We start from the raw sequence: 13,533 nt of genomic DNA, 5'->3' as shown, positions 1-13,533 counted from the left end.
CATCTCATCTCCTTTCCGTGGCAAATAGGAGGGATTGGCACACTGGACAGACCAGGTATACTTTAAAAAAAAAAAAAAAAAAAAAAAAAAAAAGCTTTTGGAAGCTTTTTTTAGTTGTGGGATTGAGCCTGAAGGGTTTCTCCTATACTTCACACATCCGCTATACTTTTCTTATGCTTTCCAATTTAAAGGCCATCAGGAAATGCCAGACAGTATGCCAAATGCTTTTTGTGCATTATCTCTTTTAATGTTCAGTACTTGGTAAACTGAAGGTTCTTTTTTAACAAACATAAAAATGAGACTGGGAATTTATGAATTTTGTTTAAGTGTTGGAACTTCAGTCTTTTATTGAATAAAGTCAGCACTCTGATGTGCTAAAGCTATAAAAATGAACAGGGCACAGACAACCTCAAGAAGCTTATGGTTTGATGGAAACAAGGCACATTAAAATATAATTCTATTTAAGTGGGATAAATATTAATGGCAGAGATAGGAACACAAATAAGAATTTAAGAAATGACACCACCTCTCTATGAGAGCCTAGAGTATGGCCATTACTTGAGTTTAGCAATTATAGGAAAACAAGGAAAGGATGTTCAAGTTGAGACTTGATGTTTTGCCCACACTGAGCCTACAAGGTAGACTAAAGAGTAGAGAATCCAGAGACCTTTGGGCCCAGAATATTTTTGGCAGTTATTTCCCAGCAGCTGTAGCCTTGCCCATTCATGTACAGATATTTTTAAACTCTGGCCTTTGGGGCTGATAATAATATGTATGTTCACAATCAAGAATTTTTAAATGGATGTCTAGTCCTGAAATGTTACTAATCTCATCAGGTTACTGGTTCTTTTCTTGAAGAGTACCATTACTTATATGGCTTAATTATATTAATGTACTGTTACTTTTTTGAAGTTTATAAGTATCAGATGCTATGTTAATGGTTGTTGAACAAGCGAATGTATGAAAGAATGAATGATATACAATGGAGAATCAGAAAATTTTTTTTGAAGAACTAGATAAATATTTTAGATTTCATGGGCACGTAGTCTCTTTCACAACTCCTCATTTCTGTTTCTTCACAAAAGCAGCCAGAAGCGCTAAGGAAATGAGTGTCACTCTATTCCAATAAAATGTTATTTACAGAAAGATGACAGGCTAGATTTGGCCACGAGCTATAGTTTGGTGTATAATAATCAATACTTTACAAATTACTATTTTTGGGAAATAGATGCATTTGTCCCTTACAGAATGTATGATTTTTCGGTTGTGTTTTAAATTACATGCAGGTAACATATCTTGGAAAGGAGCTTTTAAAGTATGTTTCTGAGGAAGTATCTTTACCTCCAGAACTAGACATAGTATCTCAGCAACATCAAACTTGTCTTCCAGGTATGTGTTTTGTTTTGTTTTGTCTTGTTTTGTTTTGTTGTATGCTTCAAACATTTTAATGATTATTGTTCGGCACACATTTTGGTAACTTTTTACTTCAAACTTCAACAAGTTAAATAAATGTTTATAATATACAAAGATGATAAATCAAACATAAAACTTGGTTTAAGTGTTCCTTGCAACTGGATCAGTGTTCCTTTCCCCTTAATACATCTTTTTTCTTTTGAGCTGCACAAACACACTTAATAATTTGATTATTGCATTATGAAATAAAAATATACTCCTACCTCAAAGAAATAAAAAGATTGTTCATGATGATATGCCAAGCAAAACAGGAAACACTAGAGTAATCTGAAAGTTCAGGCGTCATTTAAAAAGAAAAAAAAGCTTGAGATGCTTATTAACTCTTTGTGTTTTAAAAAGGAAAGATTTTTGACAAAGTAGCTTAAAAGTCCACAATTAGGTATCAATGATGGCAGCTGTAGTGTACTGAAAATGAAATTAGAAACTTTACACCAATACACTGTTAGAAATTTACCAGCAAATCTGAATCTGAGAAGCTACTCTTTGGAATAATCAAGTAGGACTACTTACTCCAACCATATACACATAAACCCTTGTAAAGCAACATAGTGTTCTGTCTAATAGATCCATTTCTTAGTTGTGGAATTTTAAAAAAAATACTCAAATCTCCTTAAAAAGCATTAGTTTTTTTCCCTTTACTGAAAAATTTACAACTAATTTTTAAAATAACCATTATAATTAATTGTTTTAAAGTGAAAAACTCAGTGGCATTTAGTATATTCACAGTGTTGTGCAACCATACTTGGGTGTAATTCGAAAATACTTTCATCACCCCAGAAAGAAACCCTGTGCCCATTTAGCTGTTACTCACTGTCCTCTACTATCCCCAGTCTGCTTCCTGTCTGAAGGAGTGTCCCTATTCTGAACGTGTTATATAAATGGAATCATATAATATATGACCATCTGTATCAGACTTCTTTGACTTAGTGTAATGTGTTGGTGTCAGATCTCAGAACGCCAAAATGATGATTAAAAGGAAGATGATAAAGACCAGGCTCAGAAGTTTTCAGTTGGGAGCAAGGACTCCAGTGGCTGTTGGGCATCAGGATATATATTATGCCCTGGCAGAAAATTTATGTACATTTTGTTCATCCTGAATTTGAGAGACTGAGATTAAAGGTGATAAACTAATCTGACAGAGGAAATTTCAAGGCAGCCCCAATGTTCAGTTTATAACATGGATACTGCTTGCTGCTTTTAACCAGGTTTTCATTTTTGTTCTGATTTTTTTGAAACCGGGTCTTACTACATAGATGAGACTGACCTGTAACTCATTATGTAGCCCAGGCTAGTCTCGAACTCACAGTCATCCTCCTGCCTCAGCCTCCCAAGTACTGGGATTACAGGTGTGCGCCACCATGCCCAGCCTTAACCAGGTTTTAAATCAGGCTGAAAATTAGGAACAAGGAGCTCATATTATTTTTTATTTATTTATTTATTTATTTATTTATTTATTTATTTATTTATTTATTTATTTATTTTTGGTACCGGAGATTGAACTTGGGACCTTGCACTTGCACGGCAGGTGCGGTGCCACTGAGCTAAATCCTTGGTCCCAAAGAGCTCGTTTTAAAAGTTTTCAATTTTGCCAAAAAGAACAGGCCTACAAAGTTGGAACAGTAAAGAGCTTGGTTGCTGAAAAGATTACAATTAAAAAGAAGCCATGTACTTATATCAGGATAATAGGAAAGATGCCTTGAAGGCATATGAGAAATCTGAAAGACTCCACTGATCTCATCAGGCTCAAGGTTGCCAGGCTATGAATCTTTCAGTTGAGAACTCCAGGACCCTTCACTCTGCTTCCTGGTTACCATGAGATGAACAGCTTTTCCTCTGCTTTCTCTGTATGCCGTCTCTTCATTGAAGCCAAATGACCATGAACTGAAATGTGAACAAAAATAAACTTGTCCTTTAAGTTGTAGCTATCAGATATTGTATCTTAGCAGATGAGAAAGTGACTAAGATAATCTCAGAATGATGGAAGAGTTTTAGTCTGAATTCTTCACAAAAATTAATTAGTAACTGAAGCGAATGTTTTGATGGATTCCATTATTAAAATGTAGTACGTGAACACATTGAGGGTATGCATTTATAATTAAAGATGTTAAACATAGAAGGCCTCCCCTTTTTATTTTTGTTTCTGAGGATTTAAACACAAGGCCGTATTCTACTGCGTTAAGGACTCAAGCACCGAGCCACAACTCCAGACCTTTTTATTTTTATTTTGAGACAAAATCTGAGTAAATTGCCCAGGCTGACCTCGGACTTAAAATCCTCCTATGTCAACCTCCCAAGTAGCTATAATCACGGGTGTGTACCACCATGCCTAGTTTAAAGCCCAGACCTGGGCCAGGGATTTAGCTCAGTGGTTCTGCCACCTGCCTTGCAAGCACAAGGATCCAAGTTTGATCCCTGGTACCAAAAAAAAAAAACAAACAAAAAACAAAACCCAGACCTTTTACCTCTTTAATATCCAATTTCAGAGCACCTATTATAACAGAGCATAATAAAATTGTTTCTCTTCAAATTCTCGTTCCTTGAATTTTTCTAGGTAAAATATATGAATTTCATGTAAAAATTCAAAAAATTGCAGTCTTCTGCATAAATGGGTTAAATCATAGTTCTGTTGATGAAACTCTTGAAGCATCTATTATCCCAAATGTCCTTGTAAGCTTTAAAATGAAGTGAGTGCATGGTGTGTTTTCCCTTGCAATTTCATAGCTTCCTCCCAAGCCTCTTTCTATGCCTGTGCAGCAGTATCATTTAGGTACTTTTCACTGGTATTTCAGTACAACTAGAAGGAAAAAATGAGCATTCTCAAACTTCTGCATAATTTGTGATTATTATATATGGATATATCTTGGCACACTTTCTTTTAAATGTCCTATTAAAATAGATCACATTTTACTTTTTATTTGGAATCTAATTTTATGTATTTATGTTTTTTGTCACCATAGTACCAAGCTACTTAAAACACACTAACATAAATGAATTTAAGCAAGAAAGAAAAAACAGTGTTCTCTGAAGTCTTCCCCCACCATCACTCAAGACATACTGATTACATATTTTATGGACACTAGCATCATTTGTTCCTTTGAAAATTAGAACATGCTTTTCCAGTTTTGATAAAATAATAGTTCACCTCCTGCTAATCTGTTGTAAATAAATGACTTTAAGGACAGTTTTCTACATTTCAGTGCCATGACTGTGTTTCTTTTCTCTGTGAAAGTATATGTAATAGAACACGTTCACAGGTGCTTCTCTTTGATGTGGCTGAGAACAAAAAACCTAAGGAAGATGGGTTCCTGATAACAGAACATAGGGTGTTTATTTCAGCTCTTATTTACAGCTGTTGGCCCTTTATCTTCTTGTAATCATATTTTTTTCGTCCTGTCATCATAATTAACACTCCTTTGACCTAATTTACAACATAGAGAATACATCTACTAATAAGAGAGGAACAAGAAGAAAAATCATCTGCCATGTGCCAGATCCCATGCTAGGTTATTTTACATGTATTAGATTATTTAGGAGGGCTTTTTTTCCCCTTTTCTTTTTGGTGTTAGGTATCAGACCTAGGACCTCATACATGCTAGGCAAGCACTCTGTCACTCAGCTACACCCCTAGCCCTTTTAAAAATTTTATTTTGAGACAGGAACTTACTAATTTACCTAGACTAGGTAAAACTTTTGATCCTCCCACCTTAGCCTCCTGAGCACCTAGGATTACTGTATGTGACACCATACCCAGCAGGAGCTTCTTTTTTGAGGTTCTTCCTGCACAACCAAATATACAAAAACTGAAGACATTTATAAAATCAAGTACTCTGAACTCAGTTGAGCTGAATAAACCTACTAGATTTTAGTATCACCGCCTTAAATGAAAGCCTACATAGATTTAATCTTAAAAGTAATTATACTTCAGATCTGTTTCCTGATTATAGTCATTTTTAAAGATGACTTTTGATGTTATATATAAATCTATATCAAATTATTAATTTGACTTTAAATATAAAATCAAGCAATACTCCATCTTATTTGCTCTATGAGTTTCTTTTATTTTTTATTTAAAAAGACATTAGACTTTATATTAAAATAGCCATAGTGGAATTTTTTCCCAATATAACTAGAAAGGACATACATTTTACCACCTACAGAAATAATAGTCATTTTTGTTTTATTGGAATAATATATACATTTTGGTGGGGGGTACCGGGGATCAAACTTGGGTCCTTGTGCTTGCAAGGCAGGCATCGGAACCACTAAACTAAATCCCCGGCCCTGCAATTATATTTCTGATTCAACATATGTGGTATCATGATGATACTTTTTTTCCCTAGTTCCTGGCACAGAACTCCTAGAGCCAGTACCATGTCATTTTTATCACTTTCACTGTGTAATATAACTTGAAATCTTGGATTGTGATGTCTCCTGCTTTGCTCTTACCCAGGATTGCTTTTAATATTCTGCGTATCTTCTGGCCCCGTATGAATTTTAGTATTTTTTTCTAGTTCCCTGAGGAATGCTTCTGTTACTTTAATTGGAATTGCATTAAATCTATATATGAGTTTTATAAGTATGGCCATTTTGACATTATTGGTTCTACCCACTCAGGAATAGGGAATATATTTCCATTTTCTGATATCCTCTTTGATCTCTTTTTATAGAGTACTATAGTTTTCATTATAGAGATCTTTAACTTGGTTAGGTTAATTCCTAAATATTTAATTTTTCTTGAAGCTATTGCAAATGGTATTACTTTCCTAAATTCTTTTTTGGTGGGTTTATTATTGGTGTATATGAACACTACCGGTTTTTGTGTGTTGACTTTGTATCCTGCTACCCTGCTAAATATATTGGTTCTGAGATCTTTTGGTGGAATTTTTTGTCTTCTATATAAAGGATTGTGTCTTCTATGTATAATGAGTTTGCATTTTTCCTTTTCAATACGTATCCTTTTAAAAGTTTCAAGTACTATAATGAATGAGAGTGGTGATAGTGGACATCCTTGTCTTGTTCCTGATTTTAGAGGAAAATCTTTCAATTTTTTCCTATTTAATATGATGTTGGCAATAGGTGTGTCATATATGGCTTTTATCAGACTCATATAAGGTCCTTCTATACCTGTTTTCTTCAAGATCTTTGTCATAAACAGATGTTGGATTTTTTAAAAGGACTTTCTGTGTCTATTGAGATGATCGTTTGATTTTTGTCTTTGCTTCTATTTGTGATGTATTACATTTACTGGTTTATGTATGTTGAATCATCCTTGCATCCCTGGGATAACACATACTTGGTCATGCTGTATGATCTTTTTAATGATTTGTTGCATTCTATTTGCCAGTGTCTTGTTGAGGACCTTTGCATCTATGTTCATTAAAAAGATTGGCCTATAGTTTTCTTTTTCAGTTGTCTTTATCCAATTTGGGAATAAAGATAATGCTGGCTTTTTGGAATGAGTTTGGCAGTACTCCATCCTTTCATTTTCATTAAAGAGTTTCAAGTGTATTGGCATTCTCTCTTCCTCGAAGTACTTGTAGAATTCAGTGGTAAATCCTTCAGGTCTTGGGCTGCTATTCTTGGTTGGTAGATATTTTTTATTACTGCCTCAATTTTGTTGCCTGTTATTGAAATACTCAGGGTTTTTATATCTCCTTGATTCGGTTTTGGTTATTTTATATGTATCTCAATCTATCTATTTCTTCTGGCTCCTTCAATTTATTGGAGTACAGGTTTTTAAAGTAGTTTTTAAAGTAGTTTTCTGGATTTCAGTCATGTCCATTGTAACTTTATGTTTTTTGTTTCTAATTACTTTGGTATGGGTTCATTCATTCTTTCGTAAGATTGGCTAAGGGTTTATATATTTCATTCATTCTTTCAACAAGCCAGCTCATTATTTATGTTATTTGTTTAGTCTCAATTTCATTAATTTATGCTCTTTGTATTTTCCTTCATTGTATTAGTTTTAGATTTGGATTGTTTTTGTTTTTCTGGAACCTTGAGGTATATCATTATGTTTTTCTGATATGGACATTGATAGCTATAAATGTCCCACTTAGAGAATCCCTCATTGGGTTCTATTGGTTCTGGTATGTTGTACTGTCATTTTCAGTTGATTCTAGGGACTAATTTTTCCTTGATTTGCGTGTGTGTGTGTATATGTGTGTGTGTGTGTGTGTGTGTGTATGACTATTAAAAAGAATATTTAATGTCTGTGTGTTGGCACAGTTTCATTTTCCATTGATTTCTAGTTTCATTTTTCTGGGTGTGGTAACTGTATGCCTTTGCCTCTGTCCCAAGATCTGACAGCTGCCATTAATTTGAGGAGGGGAGGGTGCACTGTAATTGGGTCAGTACCTAGTTCTCCAGAAATGAATTGTAGCATTGTTGACACAAAGACAAGACAGATATTGGCACAGAGTAAAAAATCAGTTAATAGTAACTACTGTGTCCCACTGGCAATAGCAATGAAATCAGCAAAAATAACAGAGTCAGAGAAACTGGATATTGACATATACCGTAAGAACTGATAAAAGCAACCACTGTACCACCTTTAACAATAGAAAAGAAGTCTGTAATTATAGTATAGATATACAGACAAGCCAAATGTAGATGTAGAGTAGATACTAAATTCAATAATTATACCACCATTTACAGTATAATTCAGTAATAATAGCAGAGTCAACTAAATAAATAGCAATAAACTTTAATAGTAATATTATAAAAATGGAGAAGGTGGAAAAGGGAAAAATGAAAGGAAATTTGAAAGATGGAAGGAGAGAAAAATGAGTTAAAGAGTTCTATCAAGGGGGAAAAGAAAATTAATAGAATTAAATAAAATTATCAGAAAAGAACAAACAAGAAGTGCTAGTCATGCGAAGTACTCCTGTAATCTTAGCACTCAAGAGGGTGAGGCAGGAGGTTCACTGCAACTTTGAGGCCTCGCTAAGCTGCATACATAATGACTACATAGTGAGTTCAAGAGCAAGCTGAACTATGTGGCAAGACCCTGTCTGAAAACAAAAACAAAGAACAAGCCCAAAGAAAAAAAGAAAAAAAAAAAACAAACAGCAAAATAAAGAGAAGAAAAGAAAAAAAACTAAAAAGCCAATGAAAAAAAAGAGAAATGAGTCCAAGAAAGTCCTGTTTTTGAATGGTTTCTTCTAAGCGTTTGCATTATTGTAATCCACCAGATACGGGAAAGGATAACGAGTCACTACTAAGGTCTGTTTTGTTTCTACAGTGACATTATTCCGTATGAATGCTGAGTCCTGCCTCATGTTTCCTGTTGTATGTAGTCGGTCAGTGGTTCCCTACTGTAGGGCTATAGCCCACTCTAGCAACTCTCAGTTTCCATGCTTCTCTGTGTACCCCAATCCACTGCTTTCTCCACCTAGCTTATGGCCTGTGGTTTATGATGTGCTCCCCTTCCCTACTCCAGAGGCCCCTGTGTCTATACATTCCAGGCTATGGCCACTGTCCAAGCCAAGGTGTATCTCTGATCACATTGGCAGATGGTGAAACAGACCACTGAGCTCTATTTGGATACAGGCAGAAGGGTGGATTGGGGTCATGCAGTTCCCTAGAATTAATGCCAGCTCTTTCAGGCCTAGCCTCCTCTGAAACCCACACACAACTGGCATGGTTTGTCACCATGAAGGGCAAGGCCCCAGGTACTTCCTGGCCTGAGCTTGACTTCTCAGGGTGTCTATATCTAGCCCATGCCCTCTATGCAGTGGTCTTTTGGGTCCATCTCCCACCTAGTTACTGTGAGAGGCTAGCTCCAGAAATCCTAAAGTGTCCTTGTTTTATAGGTATTCTGTAGCTCAGTTTTAAACAACCCCTTCCCTAATGGCTCCTGATTTAAACCTTCTCAAATATGGCAGTGCTCCTCTAGATTTCTTCTCCAAAGCTAGCCCCCCCTGCGTCCTGTGTCAGCAGACAGGCCCTGCTTTCTTGGAAGCCAGGTCTAACATTCCAGCCTGCATCATTCTTTTCCCTACTTTGTACTCCATTTCTCCACCTTCTCTATCTTCTTATTTTCCTGTCAGCTTCCTCTCCATTTCTTGAGACCTACATTTTTATTTAAGTTTCTTTTCTAGGTGTCTCAATTCCAGGTTAGGCAGAAGCTGTATTTCACTACCAGTCTTAATTCCACCATTTTTCCTTTCTCAAGTAAAAGTAATTTTTTACCTAAATTAACATGTCATTTTGAGTTATTAATTTGGGCAACTAAATAACAGTAATAGTTGCATGTGTCCATTCTTTTGCATAGTAATGAATCTGACAGTAAAGTTTAAGTAGACTTGTAGGACATCTAACATTTTATGATATTACTTGAGGAAGATTTATTTCTTCCCATCTCATCTATGACCCAGGTAGTTCCTTAGCTATGTAGTCCATTTTGGAAGTGAGAGGCAGTAAGAAAAGCCAAACATCCACATAAATGGTTATTTTCCAGTTGTGTTAAATGTGCTACTATATAGAGATTTTGTTAACATCTTAGCGACTGTTTCCTTTGCTTAGGCCATCTACCTCAAGTTAAAATGAAAATGAAAGGGATAAGGGATTAATTAGATAGACTTGAGTGCTTTCATTTTCTAATGGAAAAAATCTTTGTCACAAAGTTATAAGTGTATGTCCTTGGTTATTATAAAGAAAAAACAATTATTTGACCTAAGAAGAGATTAAGTGACTTCTGAGGGTTTTTTTCAGGGGAGGGGTTTTGAGACAGGGTCACACTATGTAGTTGAGACTAACCTGGAACTCACTATGTAGCCCAGGCTAGTCTGGAACTCACAGCAATGCTCCTGCCTCATCCTCCCAAGTGCCAGGATTATAGGTGTGCGCCACCATGCCCAACTCAGGGTTTTAATTTTTTTCCTTCTTCATTCACAAAAATTCTTTAGATTTTGATAGAATTTCTTTTTTAATTATCCCCTTAAAGCCCCAGAGCCAGAAGGTGACTGGGTTCCTTTAGGTGCTATTCCACATAATCATCTTCACATTGAGGACTGTTAATGTTACAGAGAAAAATAAGTAACATTGTCAGACTGTGTGAGTATGTGTGTGTATCTTTGTTTCTGGTCTTAGAGTGTTTTACCTGTCAGATTATACTACTGCAGATCACAATCGCAGAACTTTCTAAGATCTTCTCATGTGCCAGTAACAATTATTAATGGACTATATTGGTTAGCTTTCCATTGCTGGGATAAACTACCTAGACATATACAATGTAGAGGAGAAAGCATTTATTTTGGCTCAGTTTCAACCCATGGTTGGCTCTAAGGCAAAAACATCATGGTAGAATAGCATGGTGGAAGAAAGGTGCAAACCTCATGGTAGACCAGAAGAGAGCCATTGAGAGAGGAAGGGGCTGCAGACAGGATATACCCTTCAAAGGTGTGCCCCAGTGACTTCTTCCTCCTATTATGTCCCACCTCCTACTAGCCATCCAGCTAAGGGATCCATCAGTGGACCCATACATCCCTCTAGGCCCCACTCCTGAATATTGTTACATTGGAAATAATTGCCTTCAACATGTGAGTCTCTGTGCCATGCTTCATACGTGAATCACGACATGGAGCCAGAGAAAAATCTATTAAAAGATACTGAATTTAAACATTTTATAGGCAATATCTGAATCTCACTGCTTCAATTCTTCTTTCAACCTTATTTCCCCAAAATAACTGTGAAAAGTAGAAGCAAAACTCTACTATTGGGGAGCCTTTCAATATGGAGGCAGAGCTCTTTATGTGTGACTTGCTCACAGTCCTTTTATTTCCATCTTTCTTCATGAGCCCAAAGCTTGGTGGGAGTAGTAGTATCCTCTTGCAGCAAGAGGAAAGACTGGATTGGTGGGGAAAATTTGTCACTTAAGTTTCTATTATATAACAATATATTGAGTATTATAATGAATTATTACATCAAGAAAATAATATTTAAATCTGTTTTCTAATTAGATTATTGCTCTTGTCTCACATGTTTGTGCAAGGATTTAAATGTCAAAAAATGCTAGGCATATATGCAATATTATCAAAACACAGAAACAATTATAGATAAGAAATCTCCTAGATTGTTACCTGGGCAGGAGGAGGGAACCAGGACACAGTGGAGAAAGTCTATACTACAAGCTATACCTGGAGGATGTGCAAAGGTGCTAAAAACTCAGCAGTAGAAGTCCTGAAACTGCAGAGGGACATCCTAGGATACACTCAACAGTGAGCCCAGACTTGATCTCAGAGAAAAGCATCTCACTTCTGGAACTGTGTCTTTGACTACTTTACATGACAATTACTTATTTTCCAAAAGACTAATAATAGAGCCACAAAATATCTTCACTTATTCAAAACAGGTATGGCAAACTGCATATAGTATATTTTTAAGAAAAAAGTTAATTTAAAAATATTACTAGTATTTATGCTTCTAGATAGACTCACGTAGACATAGAACAAAGGTTTGCTCAACTTCAAAAAGTAGCTACAAAGGTTCTTTAGCTCTAACTTTGCTGAATATTGTTTGCTTGCAATGATTCAAATAAGTTTGAAGCTCATACTGTTATATAATAAATCACCTAAAATTTTTAGTTACTTAGAAAGTCAAACTGAGAACATAATTTGAAGTTGACTTGCTATATTTTTAATTTACCTATGAGGGATCACTCTTGTTTAGCTCAGTTTTCTATGTGTGTATGTTTGGTTGGACCCACCCCTCCCCTAGATATGTAAAATGTTTTTTAATAGTTAACAAGAAAAAAAACTGAAAGCTTGAATTAGCAGTTAACAAAGGCTGTAGGATCTCGTTGAAGCCGAAGATGCAGTGCAGCACTGGCTGGAAGGAACTGGGTAGGGAATGCCATGGTGGAAGAGTGGGGCAACCTAGTGCAGTGGAGGTGGAGAAGAGGAGCAGAAAGTACGAGACAAAGGAGATGGGGAAAGTTCTGTTGTAAGCAGCTGTCATTTTTTTTTCGGTCTGATCATTATGGAAAGGCAATTGCTCTGTGAAAAGATTGTAAAGTTTTCTTTTTTAAAAATTTAGTCAGTCTACGTTCGCAATACATAATATATTCGTTGTGGCATATTGGTACATCTGCATATCATATATTCTACTGTAATCTGTGCTTTGATATACATACTCCTCCGGTTGCATTTTCATGGGTTTACCCTGGAAGTGCCTGTAGGTGCCCCAACAAAGAGAAGCCTAGCCAAGGCTTCTGGCTAGAATATCAATTATATGAAGTATTCATGGCTGATCTGTTGAAAAGGATATAAATCAAAACTATCACACCCTACAGGGTTTAGAATAAAGTCACCCCTGATTTTAAAAAAAGATGGTAGTCCTAAAATGTTTCCTGTGTGTTACAAGGGGGATAGCACCAGGACAAGCTAGTTTGAAGTGCCAAGTAATGCTATGTCTTAGTTACTCTTCTCATTGCTGGGACAAAATACTGAACACCCAAAGTTAGAGTTTATTTCCTCACAGTGTGTAGAGGTTTTAGTCCATAGTCAGCTGGCTCCAAGGCAGGTTGCACATGGCAGAGGGGCATCACGGGAGAAACGGTTGATGATGTGGCAGGCAGGCAGCAGCAAGCAACAGGCAGCAGAAGCAGCAAGCATCCTTCTTTATATTCCATCCATGATACAAACCTATGATTGGTGCAACTCACACCCAGGATGGGGCCTCCCACTACCCATACCCACAACAACACTAAACCAGTTTAGTTAGCACGTGCCCTTAAAACCAGTGTCATACAACCTAGATCCAGCCAGCTCCAAAAGGCCCCACCTATGAGCACATGAGGCTTTGGGTGCAAGGGATCTAGACACAAGCCATAACATATTGACACTTAGCAATTTTACACATAAACTTCATATATGTTATATTTTCTCATTTGACAAATATGAATGATGGGAATAGTAAGGTAAGTGGAGATAAAAGGTTTAAATTAGCACTACTTTATTGAAATCTCTACTTCCAAAAATTACTAGATTAACAAATGTCCATATGAAAGTGCTGTTTTTCAAACTTTTTTTTTTTTTTTTTTTATTTTTAAGTATCCCA

The 13,533-nt window shown here is 36.1% G+C and overlaps 1 protein-coding gene across 2 annotated transcripts in view; it reads left to right on the top strand.

Annotated features, from left to right (window-relative positions):
• The window catches only part of Ankrd31 (ankyrin repeat domain 31), a 199,337-nt gene that overhangs the window by 181,326 nt on the left and 4,478 nt on the right, over window positions 1-13,533 (top strand). For both annotated transcript variants that reach the window (XM_010635160.2, XM_019209194.2), the window contains one exon: window positions 1,287-1,389. In XM_010635160.2, coding sequence (XP_010633462.1) covers window positions 1,287-1,389 — 103 coding nt within the window. The remainder of the gene's footprint in view (window positions 1-1,286; window positions 1,390-13,533) is intronic.

This window comes from Fukomys damarensis, unplaced genomic scaffold (genome assembly GCF_012274545.1).
Source record: "Fukomys damarensis isolate Sample0158 unplaced genomic scaffold, DMR_v1.0_HiC HiC_scaffold_1, whole genome shotgun sequence".
NCBI lineage: Eukaryota > Metazoa > Chordata > Mammalia > Rodentia > Bathyergidae > Fukomys > Fukomys damarensis.
Note: the sequence above shows the minus strand (reverse complement) of the source record. Positions and strands in the feature narration are given on the sequence as shown.